Source organism: Musca autumnalis, unplaced genomic scaffold (genome assembly GCF_047663935.1).
Source record: "Musca autumnalis isolate F117 unplaced genomic scaffold, ASM4766393v1 scaffold_3, whole genome shotgun sequence".
NCBI classification, from domain to species: Eukaryota; Metazoa; Arthropoda; class Insecta; order Diptera; family Muscidae; genus Musca; species Musca autumnalis.
Window position 1 is genome coordinate 256,305,530 of NW_027411866.1, and position 17,097 is coordinate 256,322,626.

A 17,097-nucleotide genomic window follows, 5' to 3' on the forward strand; every position below is an offset into this window, starting at 1 on the left:
AAATATGTATGTATGTATATAATTTAACGTGTAACAAGATTGAATTTTTTACCAGGAGGTACGTGCCTGTGCCGACCTCTTGTTACATCAATGGCCACCTGTAATATTTTTTAAAGCTGGCGTTGTTCTTTTCTGACCTAATAACATCAACTTCATATAAAAATGTTCGCACCTCAGACAATATCGGTTGAAAACGTGGACTTTAGAATACAGTTACATGGGTGCTATACCAAAATATATACTCATATTGAAAATCTTCTTTAGGAAGGTTTTCTAATACCAAAAAACCAAACTATATATTTTCAGCCAAATCGATTAGAAAATGTAGCCAATATACGGGTCCTGAACCCTAACGATACGATTTAATTTAATGTAGTTTGTAAAGTTTATTGTTTTCTTTTTAGTGTGTTGGGTATTTTATGAAAAGGCAACCCTGGTAGGATGCTCTAAAACATAAACTACACTTTCTTCTCATGGCTATGGCTGGGATATACAGTTCGCTTGCTTGTGGTTGGCAAAAGTACACAATTATAAATTATAAATTTCAACACGATCCGGTTACTCCCTTCGAGAGTTGTCGTCCTCACCATTTAGCGAAAAACTTGAACTTTGACGGACGGGCCTGGCTTAAACGACTCCAAATTTATTTTATTATTTATTTCAAACATACTTGATTTTATTGTGCTTAATGTACACTAGGGTTATAATTTTTTGGAATTTTTGAACATTGGAGAACCTCCCAGATGAAGAATGCTAGAACAGTCTATGTGTACACAAGCGGGTATAAATACGCGAGCGTAGCGTGTGGGAGTATGAGTTGTAATTCTGACCGCGACTTAACATCGTCGCAGTAATCTAAATAGTAAAAAGGTAAACTGATGCAAATGGTATCTGGAAATAAAACACGTCTACACGGGATTAATTGAAACCCTTATTCCGTAACAGTATTAAAGTGTAAATATCCTATTTAGCCTAAAGGTTGAGTGTATAAAAACATCTGAAGTCGCATTTGTTGGTTAATTACTGTTGAATACTATACTTTTTAACAACTGATATTGTTTTTTTTTTGTATTAATGGCGGTGCCGAGTTAGATGAAGCCTTAAGCTACGGGAAATACCACGTTCAGATATGATATGATAAAATTATTCCACTGCCCATAGGTATTAGTCGTTCACACAATATACTGGACCCTACCTTATAGGCAATAGCGAGCAGACTTATGCCCCTATAATTTGAACGCATAGGTTTATTTCCTTTTTATGTGGAGGGAACATAAAATGTTCATGTTCCAATCATCGGGTACGTGTTTCACCTGTCAGATGGTCCTTACTTGAACTACCAGACATATGATCGAGGAACAAAAATTGTCCAGGACCACTACTTTCGAACAGACACAACACGAAAGTTGGACATCGGTAAGCTGTCTGTTACCGCCGCCACTGTTTATTTACCTTTCTTCTTATTTATGTTGTTTTATTAAATACGATCGCAACCTTGAATTTTCATGTAGTCAACACACTTTTGCATTGATCTCTATTTATCTCTTTGTTGCCCTTTATTTATGTGGCCCTTTGCCTATGTGTATACATACATGCATAAAGTAATAAGTATGTATGTTGTTATTGTTTAATAACGGCAATGTCTAATGGACGAAAACAAGTAGCTTCAAAGGGCAACGAAGAGATGACAATAATTAGTTCGAATTTGAATACGCAGCGAACAAATTGTTTTTAAAGCGCCACAGTCCCTTTATTATTAATAAACATTTTAAGTGAAATTATTTCAAAGTGTTTTATTTGGAAGAGGGCGACTAAAAAAGTTGTTTTGCGTCTCGAACTCAACATTCTTTAAAAACAATTTGACTCTTTAAAAGCAATTCAATAAGAGTTCAGCATAACAAATAAAAATAATTTCGCGAGTGCTGCAAATTATTACAGTGGTTTCAGCAATAAATTTGTTATTGGGAAGAGAGTGTGTAAGATTGTTTGTGGCTCATAATAATAAATATAAAAGCTGTGAAAAATATCAAAAAGCCGCTGATACAGCATCACATTAAAATAAAGAAATTATTATTTAAAAAAAAGGAATTATTTTCTGAAAAATAAAAAAATATTTTCTCAATAAAATAACAATAATTTTATATCGTGTTTCAAAAATTTGACGACATGTCAGAAACCGATTTTAATTGCAACAAATGCGATTTAAAAGACACCGATCGTATGGTGCAATGCGATTCTTGTGACAAGTGGTTCCATTTCGAGTGTGTTAAAGTGGATAGCAACATTGAAAATGTAAGCTGGAGTTGTTCGTGCTGTGGTGACCAATCTGTGGCCCAAAGTAACGAGGGTGATGGATCGGAGCATATGCCAGCCGTAAATAATACCGCTGATTTCTCCGCCGGGAGGCAGGCATCATCATCACCAGCCAATATGGCGCAAACTGGCACATCACAAAAACAACAACAAAAAGAAATGGATCCCGTTCTTGGAAAAGGTGCATATAAAAAGGCACATAATCCAAGTACAAGTAAACATGGCTCCAGTACAGTGTCGTCAGTACCAACAACTATGTCTCAAACGACAGTTATGCCACTGACAAAAACAACATCGACATATTCAAACAGTGTTAATAAAAATTTTCATAAAGACCGCCATTTTGAGAATTTCGGTAATTCTGACGTGGTTCCAAGCAACATGTCTCAGACTCAATTGCAGCTGCAGATGTTGGAAGAGGAGAAAGAATTACAAAGGCAATATTTGGAGAAGAAATATAAAATTCTGTCCCAAGGCAACGTAAGCCAGCCATCGTGTTCCTTTTCTCAGACGTTTACAACATTTCAACCAACAGCAGCTCAAATTGCAGCCAGACAAGTGATACCAAAGGATTTGCCGAATTTTGATGGAAACCCAGAGGATTGGCCGTTGTTCATCAGTAATTTCAAAAATAGTACCGAGATTGCTGGTTACACTGATGGTGAAAATTTAATGCGTTTGCAGTCGTGTCTCCGTGGTCGTGCTAAAGAGTTGGTGAAAAGTAAATTATTAATTCCTTCGATGGTGGGTGAAATTATTCAGACGTTGGAAATGTGTTTCGGTCGTCCTGAACATATTTTAGATGGCATGATCGATAAAGCCATGAAGATTCCACCACTGAAGGACAGACTGGATAGCATAATAGAATATGCATTAACAATTAAAAATATTTGTTCTACAATGGAAGCGTGTGATATGAAGGCTCATTTAAAAAATCCGATGTTAGTGAAGACATTAGTGGACAAATTGCCGAATAACCACAAATTAAGTTGGGCTATGCATCAAAAGGATTCTAGTGTTCCGATAGTGAAAGTGTTCAGTGATTGGATTTACAACATAGCCGCTGCCGCCAGCCAAGTCGTGTCTCCAATAACAAGCAAGAAAGGAGCATCGGTGAATACACATCAGCACAGTGGCCCAAAGAAACCAATTTGTTTTTCGTGCAAAAGTGAAGCTCATAAAATCCAGAGTTGTGGTGAGTTTCAATCCCTAAATTTGGAAGCTAGATGGAAGATAGTGAAAGAAAACAAATTGTGTCGCCAGTGCCTAAATTCACATCGCAGAAAGTGCTTTTCAAATAAAGTGTGTGAAATCGGTGGTTGTAAAGCAAAGCATCATCCATTGTTACATAATCATCAGTCCTCATTGAATGTGAGTGCAAATAATTTCGTGCCTACCGAACAAAGCCGAAGTGTAAATTCTCATCGTGACAGTGATAAAGAGAAGACATGTTTCAGAATTTTGCCGATTCGAGTTTTTTATGATGGTGGCTCAGTGACAACGTTTGCTTTTTTGGATGAAGGTTCTTCCGTGACTCTTATGGAGAAAGAGTTCTTCAATAAGCTCGGAATTAAAGGCAAAAAAGAACCTCTGGAACTACGTTGGACTGGCAACACAACTCGTTCTGAAGATGACTCGGTGAAAATTAATATTGAAGTGTCTGGTGTCAAAGGTGATTCTCGTTTTATGCTGCACGATGTGAGAACAGTGAAGAATCTTGAACTGCCCAAGCAAACATTAAATTTTGAAGATGTTGTGAAATATAATCCACATTTAAAAGGATTGCCAGTCGAGTCATATGTCAACGCAAAGCCAACGATTTTAATTGGAGTTAATAATTGGCGAGTGGCTGTCCCAATGAAAATTCGTGAAGGTGGTTATAATCAGTTTATTGCAACGAAGACTCGGCTTGGATGGACTCTTCAAGGTAGTGGCAAGGATGTTGGTAAAATAGCTTCGCTGAATATACACACTTGTGAATGTGAACGTCGTTATCAAATCTTACATGATGAAGTAAAAGAATATTTTTCTCTGGATGTGTCGCAACCTAAAAATATATTGTCGATCGAGAATCAAAGAGCCAGGCAGATTTTGGAAAACAACTGCGTAAAGAAAAATCAACAATTTGAAGTGAGCCTACTGTGGAAAGATAGTGATCCTCAATTACCTAATAGCTACAATGTCGCAGTTCATCGACTAAAGTGTCTCATGAGGAAGTTTAAGAAAAATCCTGAATTAAAGCAGACTATGCAGAAGGAAATCGACAAGCTTCTCTCAAAAGGATACGCAAGAAAAGTTTTGGACTCCGAAATGAGTAATTATCCTGGTCGCACCTGGTATCTTCCAATTTTTGTGGCCCTTAACCCGAATAAGCCTGGTAAAGTACGTCTGGTCTGGGATGCAGCAGCCAAATCCAATAATAAATCACTCAACGATTATTTGCTATGTGGTCCTGATTTGCTTACGTCACTCTTCAATGTTTTAATCGAATTCCGAGTTGGTCAAGTTGCAGTCTGTGGTGATATTGCTGAGATGTTTCATAGAATCAACGTCAAAGATGAAGACATGCATGCTCAACGATTTTTGTGGTTCGAAAATGGTGACGTAGACAAAATCAGTGTTTATGTGATGAAGGCGTTAACTTTTGGAATTAGCTGTGCTCCATGTATTGCTCATTTTGTGCGCAACAAGAACGCAGACGACTTTCGTGAAAATTATCCCAGAGCAGTTAAGGCGGTTGAGTCGTATCACTACATGGATGATTTTATCGACAGCGTACACAGTGAAGAAGAAGCCCTAGAGTTAGCACTACAGGTTAAAACGATACATGCTGCTGGTGGCTTCCACATGAGAAATTGGGTGTCGAATTCCAAATTGGTGCAGGAAAAATTAGGCGATGGAGAGCTGACAAAGAATACGTTTGGAGCCGTCGAAAAAATTCTTGGTATGTATTGGGAATCCAATAATGATGTGTTTCAGTATAATTGCAGATTTTCACGGCTCTCGAGAAACGTATTCGAGTCGCATGTAGTCCCTACCAAGAGGGAGGTTCTTCAAGTCCTGATGTCCATATTTGATCCGCTTGGATTCATCTCCCATTACACGATTGGGTTGAAAATACTTCTACAACAGATTTGGCGATCGGCAATTAAATGGGACGATGAGCTAAATGACGAGCTGTACAACAACTGGTCTTCATGGTTGTCCAATTTGGAGAAAATTTCACATGTTCAAGTTCCAAGATGTTACTCCAAGCTGTTGAAGTTCACTCAAGATGTCCAAATGCATACCTTTGTCGATGCTGGAGAAGACGGATACGCAGCGTTGTGCTACTTTCGCATTAAGTATCTCGAAGAAGTCAATACCAGTCTTGTAGCAGCAAAATGCAAAGTGGCTCCCCTCAAACCAATTTCCATTCCGAGGTTGGAACTCCAAGCAGCCCTAACTGGAGTGCGCCTTGCAGACAAAATAGTCCAAGCGACGAGACTTCAATGTACGCAAAGTTTCTTCTGGTCGGATTCAAAAACTGTGCTGAGCTGGTTGTCCATGGATCCGAAGAATTTTAAGCCGTTCGTCATGTACAGAGTTGGAGAAATCCTGGAGTCTACAAATATTACCCAATGGAATTGGGTGCCCTCAAAATTGAATCCAGCTGATTTTGCGACTAAAATTGGGTCCTGTAATGAAGATTTGTGGTTCCATGGCCCTAAGTTCCTTGAAGAAGATGAATGTTCTTGGCCGAAAAGTCCTGTATTAGCACAAACCAATGAAGAGGTACGTAATTGTCTGTTGCATATTTCGAGATCACATACGTTCACCATAAATGTTGAGTATTTTTCATGCTGGAGACGACTTTATAAAGCGCTGTCGCTATTTCTACTTTATATGGAGAAGTTAAAATCCGTGGTTCGTAGCTGCAAATTACCAGAAAATGGGAGATTCGAATGTGTCCAGAAAGCCAAACTTATTTTGTACAAAAATTCCCAGAAGAGCAGTTTTCCTGATGAAATATGGTGCCTCAAGAATAACAAGCCAATAGGAAAAAGCAGCAAATTGAAGCCAATGAATATCTATTTAGACGAAAATGAAGTTTTACGTGTCTCAGGAAGAGCTGAGATGTTAAGTTGCAACAATGCAATAATTTTACCCAATGGTCATCACGTAACATTTTTAGTGGTTCAATTTTTCCACCAAAAATTTCATCACTGTATGCATGAAGCAGTGATGTCAAATATTAAATCCGAATTCTACATCCCCAGATTAAGAGCACTTTATAAGAGTGTACGAAGAAAGTGTCAACAATGCAAGAATTTAGCAGCAGTACCATGTCCACCTCAGATGGCAGCGTTACCGTCAGCCCGAGTATCTAGTTTTGAACGTCCATTTACTTACGTCGGAATTGATTTCTTTGGCCCATTATATGTCACAGTCGGCAGGCACAAAGAAAAGAGATGGGGTGTTCTGTTTACATGTTTAACGGTACGTGCTATTCACATCGAAGTGGCTCATAGTCTTGACACCAGCTCCTGCATAATGTGCATTCAAAATTTCATAAGTCGTCGTGGCTCTCCCAAAGAAATATACACCGATAACGGTACTAATTTTAAATCTGTTGAAAGAATGCTCCAAGAGGAAAGACAGCATTTAGAGTTCATGAAGATGTGTTCCAAATATGATTTTATCAAGTGGAGATTCAACCCTCCAGCTGCTCCGCATATGGGCGGTGCATGGGAACGTTTAATACGTTCAGTTAAATCCATCCTGTACTCAATGTGTCCAGCCTTTAAATTTAACGACGAAACCCTGCGATGTGCCCTATATGAAGTGGAGTTTATGATCAATTCTCGCCCGTTAACATTTGTGGCCCTGGATACAGTGGATGACGATGCACTTACACCGAACCATTTATTATTGGGCTCAGCAGCAGGGCAGAAACCTCTTTGTGAATACGACTACGATCTAAGACAACGATGGCATCAAACCCAACAATTTGCAAATAACTTCTGGAGAAGATGGGTACGTGAATATGGACCAATGTTGGTACGAAGAAGCAAGTGGTTCGAAAAAGTTCCACCACCAACTGTCGGAGATGTCGTAATTATAGTTGACGATACACTACCTCGCAACAAGTGGCCCAAAGGTATTGTAACCGAGTTATTTGCAGCAAAAGATGGTCAAGTTCGAAGCGTCAAAGTTAGAACCAGTTCCAGCGAGTACGAAAGGCCAGTAACCAAAATAGCAGTCCTGGACGTCGGTATTAAGAAGGATGACAGTAAGCTCAAGAGGCCCTAGTTCGCTTACGAAGGGGGGAATGTTACCGCCGCCACTGTTTATTTACCTTTCTTCTTATTTATGTTGTTTTATTAAATACGATCGCAACCTTGAATTTTCATGTAGTCAACACACTTTTGCATTGATCTCTATTTATCTCTTTGTTGCCCTTTATTTATGTGGCCCTTTGCCTATGTGTATACATACATGCATAAAGTAATAAGTATGTATGTTGTTATTGTTTAATAACGGCAATGTCTAATGGACGAAAACAAGTAGCTTCAAAGGGCAACGAAGAGATGACAATAATTAGTTCGAATTTGAATACGCAGCGAACAAATTGTTTTTAAAGCGCCACAGTCCCTTTATTATTAATAAACATTTTAAGTGAAATTATTTCAAAGTGTTTTATTTGGAAGAGGGCGACTAAAAAAGTTGTTTTGCGTCTCGAACTCAACACTGTCTTTGTGAATGTCTACATGCTTAGATCTGGTTCTAACTACCATATTTTTGCCGCTGCGAAGTGCATCAGCTTCATTCCGTTGTCACATGTCTCATTATGGAGATTGAATTTCCCGACTGATGGTGATACTCCCCTTTCCAATATTGACATTAAAATCCGCTAGAATAATTTAACGCCAGTCCTTTGTTTTTTTCTAAGCGCTCGTGAAATATTTCTTTGGTCAAACCGGCGACTTTATACATACGTCGCACTATGGTTCAGAAATCGATTTTCCTGGCCAAAAATAAAAATTTTGTTTTGTCAAAGATATTTAATTTCTATATGGGATTCGATAGTAAACATATTGAAACTAAGGAAACCCAAAAATTAGGTCAAAATAGTGGAAGGTGCGAGCGTGGTGTGCCACTAAAGACGAACATTTTCCCATTTTTGGGAAATACGTAATTTTTGCAAATTTCTGGAGAAAGACGTAGCTATTTCTCGGAAACTATAACAGGTATTGTATGCATTGTTTTTTTGCATGGTAGGTAGGATTGTGGTCTTAAAAAATCGTTCTAGCAAATTACCGTTGCGTTTACACAACATGAGCTATTTTATTTTTCCTCAGGTACTAAATTTTATGAAATTCCAAATTTAGTGGACTATAACTTTTGTGGAACAACATGGAACAAAGTTCCGTTTCCACAGAAAGATCCCCGAGAGTCTCTTCTTTCAGCCAATATATACTCTTGTACCCGTCCCGTTCCGTCCGTTTAACACTTTTTTCAATTTATTGAAATTACATGGGTAAAAATGAGTGTTTTTCTATACTGTTTCCATATGAATTACAGCTTTTTGACACAAATCCAAATTTTTTTGAGTATATGAGTTTTTATACGAGTTATGAAAATCCCAAGAGTATTTTTTTTGAATTTTTGAAAAAATTTAAATTTTTTTGTAAATTCTTTTTTTTACAAATTTTTGAAAAAAAAATTTTCGACATTTTTATCGATTTTTTTAGTTTTTTGGTAATTTTATTGTTTATTTGTTTGTGTTTGACCATCTTTAATATCTTGATGAAAAATAGTTAAAAAACTCTTAAGTTTAATTTTGACCTTGATTTTCTCTGCAACTATCAGACCGAATGTGACCGCTTATTACTCGTCTGAAAGCTGATTGTGTTATCTATCTAACAAAAAAAAAAATATGAAAATATCTCTATCCGTTCAAAAGTTACAGAATTTTGACCAGGAAAAAACGATTCTGAACCACTGTGCGTCGTTAGTCAAGCGACACTTAAATCACTCAGGTCCCACTCTAACAAATCTGCGCCAGTTTTGAACTGTAAGAACGAATAGGAGACCCTAAAACCAAACGTATCTTTATCTGTAAAGCAATCTGGCCAATCATCTCCAAGCGAAGAACCACAGCCTTACTTTGACTAAGGAAGTCCAACCTGAAGCTATCGGTAGAACAATTACGGATCACTGCAGAATCAGATCAATGTCCTGCAAATTAGAACGAAAGAAATTATTGAATACTGCAGAACACACGATCCAATTCTTCTTCTGCCAAACAAAGCCGAAAAGTCTGGTTCTCCTTGCCAAGGGACTGAGATATTGGTAACAAAAAGGAATTACCGCACCACGGTTCTTAATACGTACCTTAATTAATATCTTCCTTAAAATTCTTAAGTATCTTCACTCTGTCCACAACGTCTATTTTCTATAATTTATTTTTCAAGCAGCTGTCAATTATTACAGATGCGCATTAGGGTTATGACTTTTTGACATTTTTTCTCAAAAATGATTTGATGAATGAACTTTTGCCTAATAATCACTACGCCATCGTTTATTCCATTGAAATATAAAAAAGTTCACGCACAAATCGATTTTAAAAATATAATTTTTTGAAATGGAAAACATTTTTTTTCAAAAATTAATTTTTGTTGCACGAATATAAGCCTACTAATAACTATAATATGGTCGGGTCCAGTACTGCAAGAATCTACTAATTTTTACAATTTTTCCGATAACGCAAAGGAAAATTTTTTATCGTAGTAAAAAATAGTAGCTTCTTGCATGTTCTGGAACAGAGCAATAATTGGTCTGTTCCAGTACTGCAAAGCTTTATCTTTAATTTTGCGAAGTATAGCGCATAATATTGGGGGCCCATTACCTTTGGTTAAGGTTATATATGGAGCTCTAAGAAAGTTTGACCTGAGAAACCAAAACGTTTTCGGGGTTTTGATCTACAAACCAAAATATTTTATAGGACTACTTTAGTGGAAGCCACTAGAAGATTTTAACTTACTTAAATATAGTTCAACAAGTGAAAAAGTATCAGTCGGCTCTGCCGACAGAGATATACCCTCAGCCTGTATATATTGAGGAGATACTAAAAGGAATGGATTTACATTGACCATTAAGTGGATCTCCATCCACTACATATGGTGCCATAGGGGTTTTCTACACCCTTAGGGATGTTTGCTCATGAAGTATGGACTTCCCCTGAAAAAACGTTTTCCATCGTAATTGAGGCAGCGAATGCAAGTTGCTTCAACAAAAATCAAAGTGATTCGAGAGCAGGTCTTAAAGTGAATTTATCCAAAAATTTGTGTGGGCGGTAGCCGAAGGATGTGTAAAGTATGGACCAATTCGGCCACTCTCTTCAAGAGTTACCTATGAACAAATCTTCCAAACATTTTTGAACTTTTGTGGGTACCTGAGTGGACCGATATGGCTTATCTTCAAACGTAAACTATGTTTTGGACAGAATCGGCACATCCGTTCTAGAGTTATCTTGCGCTCCAACCACTACACACGGTGTCATAGGGTTTTTTTGCAACTTTCAGTCTATTTTCTCAGGAAGTATGGACTTACCCCCAATGAAACTTGTACCGTCGTATGGAGAGCAGCGAATACAAGTTGCTAAAATAAAAATCAGAGCGATTCGAGAGATGGCCCTAAACTGAAATGTGCAAAGTATAGGGAAATGTCGAAAACTTGTACATATTTCTTTATTTGGAGTGATATTGACAATTATGCTAGCAAACGACTGAGTCGTGAAAAGTTGGCGTGGCCAACCAAACCAAACTTGCTCGGCAAGCTACTTGTGAAAGAAAACAATATTCTTCACATAATTTATGGTTACTATTGAACAATTCTCTTTAAATTATGTTCTATGTTAGTCTGTGCAAACATTCAGTTGACTAACTGTATACAACTTAAATAATTTCTGCTAAACAGATGTATCACTAAATCATATCAGCCGTTGGCATTGTTAGACGATTATTTCATTCTAAACAAAATATTCACCCTTTCTTCCTTCCCTTCCCCGCACAGCCAGCAACATGTCCACTTCTTGATGTAATTGTTTCTTGAAATGTAATGACGTTCTCTCAATTCCATTCTCAGGTTTTATTCGATTAGTTTAGTTTTTGCTGTCTTCAAATAATTTTTGTATTTGTTCTCATCATTAAATGCATAGGCTAAAGCAACAACGACAAGAAAGAAGAAAACGCCAAAGTTTCTAGCATGAATGGATGGAAGAAGGAAAATGTCATTGCTTTGACATTGACTGTTACAATGCCACGCATTTCCGGTAGTGGGCAATTTTCAATATCTCAGCGAAGTGTAAAACTGCGTGTGTCTGGGACTAAAATCGTCATATCTTTGTGTGTGAGAGGATGTTGCTGCTGTTAACTTGTCTTTTTTAGTCTGAGTATTTTTCTTTCTTTTAATCTATCTTTATCTTAAACAACCCAACCCAATGTTCATTACTGATTATTACAAGTTGAAATCTAAACCTTTTTTGTTGTTTTTATTTTTATTAGCTTTTATTTCTTTGGAAGTTGTCTTAGTATGTCTGATTAATCTGTAGAATGATTCTTGTCTTGTGTATCTCCTTCTAGATATTGATACCTGTGACCACATGGAAACATGTGTTAAATCTTAGTTAATGGGATGTACCGAAAAAACATAACCCAGGTTTAGGGAGTAAAATTTTTGAGAGGCATTTAAAACACGATTTATTTAAGTTAGATATTCTTTTGAGCTGTCTAATGCATTGATTTACTTCGTCTACAGATCTTGTGTTATGGTTCCTTCGGACATGTTTCCGCTAGATTGTATATAATCAAAGGGATCTTAAAATTCAGTGCAAGCAGTGGGCAGTCGACTTTAGAGTGTAAAATTAAGAAGAAGTGTAAACAGAAGAAGTTAACTGTGTTAACAACATCCCTTAACCTTAGATTATCATTCCAGTGTCTGTACCACATTATAAACAAATCCTGTGGTCGGGACAACCTGACGTCATAAATTTGATGATATTTGCGGCTGGGTGTGTGTGTGTGTGAGTCTTGTTTGCTTTATCACACCTTGTCGGTAAAATACCTTTGTTTGATAATGATAGTGACTGCTGCAGCATCCGACAGTCTCGCTCAGTTATGACTGCCGCGACAGCAGTGAAGATAATCTTCTTCTTCTTTTAATGATTGTTATTAAATGGATGATGTGCGCTGACCCTTGTCGTTTATTCTACCTCTAACCCTCACCGCTATCAGCAAAATGCAACAGAAGCAGCAAGTTGTTGATGTGTGTCGACCTGCCAACAGCAGTGCCCTTTTTAAATGGAAGAAAAATTGCGTGTTAATGGGAAATTCCCACACACACATACAGAAGAAGAGAAGGAGGACGACAACGACTATGAGAAGGGAACAGCACGTAATGAGAAGAACAAAAACATCAAGGAAATCATAACTCAGTCAAACTCCTCATTGTTATTTACGTACTACATGCAACAATAACAATGGCCGAGCTCAACAACAACAACTACTACCTACTACATGCAACAATAACAATGGCCGAGCTCAACAACAACAACTACTACCTACTTGACCGACAACATTCTCAACTTTTTCTTGGTCGCTAGTTGTTGTTGGTTTTACTTCTTCTACCGCTCGTTGGCCGACAAATATAATTGCCTACGCGTCTTTAGGACCGACTCTGAACTGCATTGTTGCACTTGCTGCTAGTTGGTCGGCTAGTCGGATGAATAGTGAATGAATGAATGTGAATCGTCCTTGGCATAATTACATTATGATTTACATTAACAAAAGGCAAAATAACTTCTGCACATAGTGAAAAAGCAAACACCAACAACAATAAAGGTCTGAATGGTATTTAGCATTGGTTAGAGTGCTTTTTTCATTCTTTCAGTTCACTTGTAAAAATAATTGAAGGCATTGTTGTCGGACATTCTTCCACAACATCATTCCTTTAAAGTTGCGGGATTTGCAGTGAAATACACGATGTCGTAGCGTTAATGAATTGCTCTGTGTACTGTCGTTGTGACAGTATCAATAACGGACGATGTTGATGTGTACATCACCATTTGTCTCCTTTTTTTGGTTAATCACCTTTAAATTAAGGTGTGTTCATAATTGACTTGTAAATATGTAATTAGAAGTTAAATAAAATATTTTCGTTGGAAAAAATAATTAACAGCTAATTCAATGTTGCAAATAAAATTAGTGTAAATTAAATAAACACAAGCAATGACAATTGTTATACCCTCAGCCTTTAGGCTATGAAGGGTATATACACTTTCATACGGGCAAAATGTGCCTCATCGAAATAATGGTTTTAGACCCCAAGTATGTTTGGACGAAATGTGTTTCAGACAATTTGGAGTCGATTGAGCAATGTCCGTCCGTCTGTCTGTCTGGCTGGAGCGCACGATAACTCTCGAACGGATGAACCGATTCGGTTCAAATTTTGGCTTTCGTAATATTTTGCCCAAACTTAGTTTAAGTTCGAAAATGAGCTATATCGGCCCACTCCTTCCGGTACCTCCCCCACAAAAGTTCGAAAATGTTCGGAAAATTTGTGCGCACGATAACTCTTGAAGGGAGTAACCGATATGGTCCATACTTTGCCCATCGTGGAGCGTGTACCAGACTTAGATCAGGTTTTAATATGGACTCAATTGGTCCACTCCGTCGGGTACCTCCCACACAAAAATTTGGAAAAGTTCAGTTTAGGACCATCTCTCGAATCGCTTTGATTTTTGCTTTAGCAACTTGTATTCACTGCCCTCCATACGACGGTATAAGTTTTATCAGGGGCAAGTCCATACTTCCTGAGAAAATAGACTGAAAGTTGCAAAAAACCCCTATGACACCGTGTGAGGAGGTTGGAGGGCAAAATAACTCTCGAACAGGTCTGCCGATTCGGTCCAAAGTTTGGTCTTAGTAATATTTTGTCCAAACATAGTTTAAGTTCGAAGATAAGCCATATCGGTCCACTCCTTCAGGTACCTCCCCCACAAAAGTTCAAAAATGTTCGGTAAAATTGTGCGTACGATAACTCTTGAAGAGAGTGGCCGAATTTGACCATACTTTACACATCTTAATATATCTACCAGATATAGATCAGGTTCAAATATGGACTATATTTCTCCACTCCATCCGGTACCTCCCACACAAAATTTCGGATACATGTTTACTTTAAGACCTGCTTTCGAATCACTTTGATTTTTGTTGAAGCAACTTGCATTCGCTGCCTCAATTGCTATGGTAAAAGTTGTTTCAGGGGCAAGTCCATACTTCTTGAGCAAACATCCCTGAAGTTGTAAAAAACCCCTATGGTACCATATGTAGTGGCTGGAGATCCCTTTTTAGTATCTCCTCCGCAAAACTTTTGATCTCTAATCCTAATCAACATTTTTGTCAGTTCAAACGCCCAATATTCCCTAAATACATGCGTTTTTTTGGGAAAAAATTGTTTCAATATACACAGGCTGAGGGTATATCTCTGTCGGCCAAGCCGACTGATACTTTTTTACTTGTTGACTTGACTTTTAATATACTGTTACGGAATTAGTGTTTAACTTAATCCCGTGTAGACGTTGTTTTATTCCCCGATACGATTTGTACCAAATAAAACGAGGGTTCGCTTAAGATTACGATTCTACAATGCCTTATTGACTTTACTTCAGTTATTCAGACAAGACTTCAGTTCAGGTAGTTTACACTTTACTTCTTCAGATTAAACTGACGCACAGTGGTCGAAATCACTGATCTAGCGGCGCGAAATTAATAACTTCGAAACAAATGGAGATATCTTTCTGAAATTTTGCACAAACTCAGTCTGTGTCCATGGATAATAATAGACTAAATATGAACAACATTAGCTAATGTTTTGGTATAGCCCCCATATAATGGTACCTCCTGATATTCGGAATTTTGAGGATTTAAGCAAACCTTTCCTTCAAATTAGTTGCAATTTTGTACTTATGGTTTCTAGATCACTAAACCTTTCCACCAAAAATTTTGGACATAGGTCCACGTTTGGGTATAGGCCCCATTTAAGGTACCTCCCGATTTTCAGTATTTTGGGAGTTTAAAGCTACATTTTCCGGCCAAATTAGGTTAATTTTTTATTTGGGGTTCCCAGTGGACACAAACATTCCCATATAACGTTACCTCCCAATATTCGGTATTGTTCGGATTTTGTCTACATTTTCAGACCAAATAAGCTGAATTTTGGCATAGGAGGTTCTCTTTGGATATACATCTTCTCCATATAACTGGTCCGTCAGATTTTGGGTATTTTAAGGATTTAAGCTATTTTTCAAGACCATTATGCTTAGGATGGTCGTAGAGAAAAGAATTAAGTCTTTGTTAGAGGTATGAAACTTTCCAACTGAAATTTGTTGGTATAGGTCCACGTCTTCATAAAGCGCCCATAGAACGGTACATCCCGATTCTAGGTGTTTTGAAGGTGTTGGCCTCAATATCCCACCGAAATGACTGAAATTTTTTATTTAGTCTTCGTTGGAGGTATACAAATTTCGACTTGAAATTTGTCGGTATAGGTCCACGTCTTCATATATACCCCATAGAACGGTACCTCCTATCGAAATGGCTGAAATTTGGTATTTACGACGGTATAAGTTTCATCATGGGTAGGTCCATATTTCCTGAGAAAATATCCTGACAGTTTTTTTTTTTAATTTCGAAGATAATCCATATCGGTCCACTCCTTCAGTTACCTCCCCCACACTTGTTCGGAAAAAATGTGAAGAGAGTTACCGATTTGGTCCAAACTTTACACATCCTAATATATATACCAGATATAGATCAGGCTGGAATATGGACTATATTTGTTCACTCCTTCGATTACCTCCAACACAACATTTTGGATAAGTTCTCTTTAAGACCTACTCTCGAATCACCCCAATTACGACGGTAAATGTTTTTTCCGGGGCAAGTCCATACTTCCTGAGAAAACAGCCCGAAAGGTGTAAAAACTCTATGGCACCATATGTTGTCGCTGGAGAGCAGTCCATGCTACCTGGCGTATTGGTCCAAAAGTTTTAGGATGACCCACCGAAATGACTAGTGAGCCCAATATACGTATTTCGAAAAGATATGACTCTCAAAATAAGCTCCACTTCCATAATGGGCTATCTCGGCCCATTCCTTTAAGTACCTCTTCTGCAACACTTTCAAACTTTAATCCTAATCCACATTTTTGTCACAAGTTCAAATGTTGAAAAGGGCCACAAAATTCTGAAAAGACCCTAAATACATTCGATCTTTCCGTATATTAAAGTTTCAATTCACATAGACCGAGGGTATATATCTGTCGGCAAAGCCGACTGATAGATTTTTACTTGTTAATTTATTGAAATTACATGGATAAAAATATGAGTTTTCCATACCGTTTCCCATTTATATATTTTTTACACAAATGAACATTTTTCTAATATATGAGTTTTATGAAAACCCGCGCAGTATTTTTTTAATTTTTAAAAACAAGAATTATGTAAATATGTTTATCCGTTTAAAAGTTACAGAGTTTTGACCAGGAAAAAACGATTCTGAACCACTGTATGTAGTATCATCATTCCAATCATTCCTGCTCGGAAATATTGCATCCAAATGCTAGTCAATGATCATTAGAGGAATGCATTAATCAGTTTGTGAAACACGTACTTTATTTAATGTGTATATCTATTGGTTGAATATGCATTATTATGTTGAGGGCTTCCGTCGGCATTGCCGC

At 37.5% G+C, this 17,097-nt stretch overlaps 2 protein-coding genes across 2 annotated transcripts; both read left to right on the top strand.

The window, feature by feature from the left end:
• Positions 1 to 2,166: 2,166 nt before the first annotated feature.
• Positions 2,167 to 5,344, top strand: LOC141398492 (uncharacterized). Its single transcript, XM_073975778.1, has 2 exons — positions 2,167 to 5,257; positions 5,304 to 5,344. Exons 1-2 carry the CDS (start codon positions 2,167 to 2,169, stop codon positions 5,342 to 5,344), a joined length of 3,132 nt encoding a protein of 1,043 aa, XP_073831879.1.
• A 1,502-nt stretch (positions 5,345 to 6,846) lies between these two features.
• Positions 6,847 to 7,605, top strand: LOC141398493 (uncharacterized). Its single transcript, XM_073975780.1, has one exon. The coding sequence runs from the start codon at positions 6,847 to 6,849 to the stop codon at positions 7,603 to 7,605; it is 759 nt and encodes a 252-aa protein (XP_073831881.1).
• Positions 7,606 to 17,097: the final 9,492 nt, after the last annotated feature.

Excerpts from the sequence above, each read along its gene's own strand:
- LOC141398492 (XM_073975778.1), top strand. The coding sequence starts at position 2,167 with ATGTCAGAAACCGATTTTAATTGCAACAAATGCGATTTAAAAGACACC. Across the intron at positions 5,258-5,303 it reads AGCCGTCGAAAAAATTCTTG|ATTTTCACGGCTCTCGAGAA; the intron begins GTATGTATTGGG and ends GTATAATTGCAG.
- LOC141398493 (XM_073975780.1), top strand. The coding sequence starts at position 6,847 with ATGTGCATTCAAAATTTCATAAGTCGTCGTGGCTCTCCCAAAGAAATA.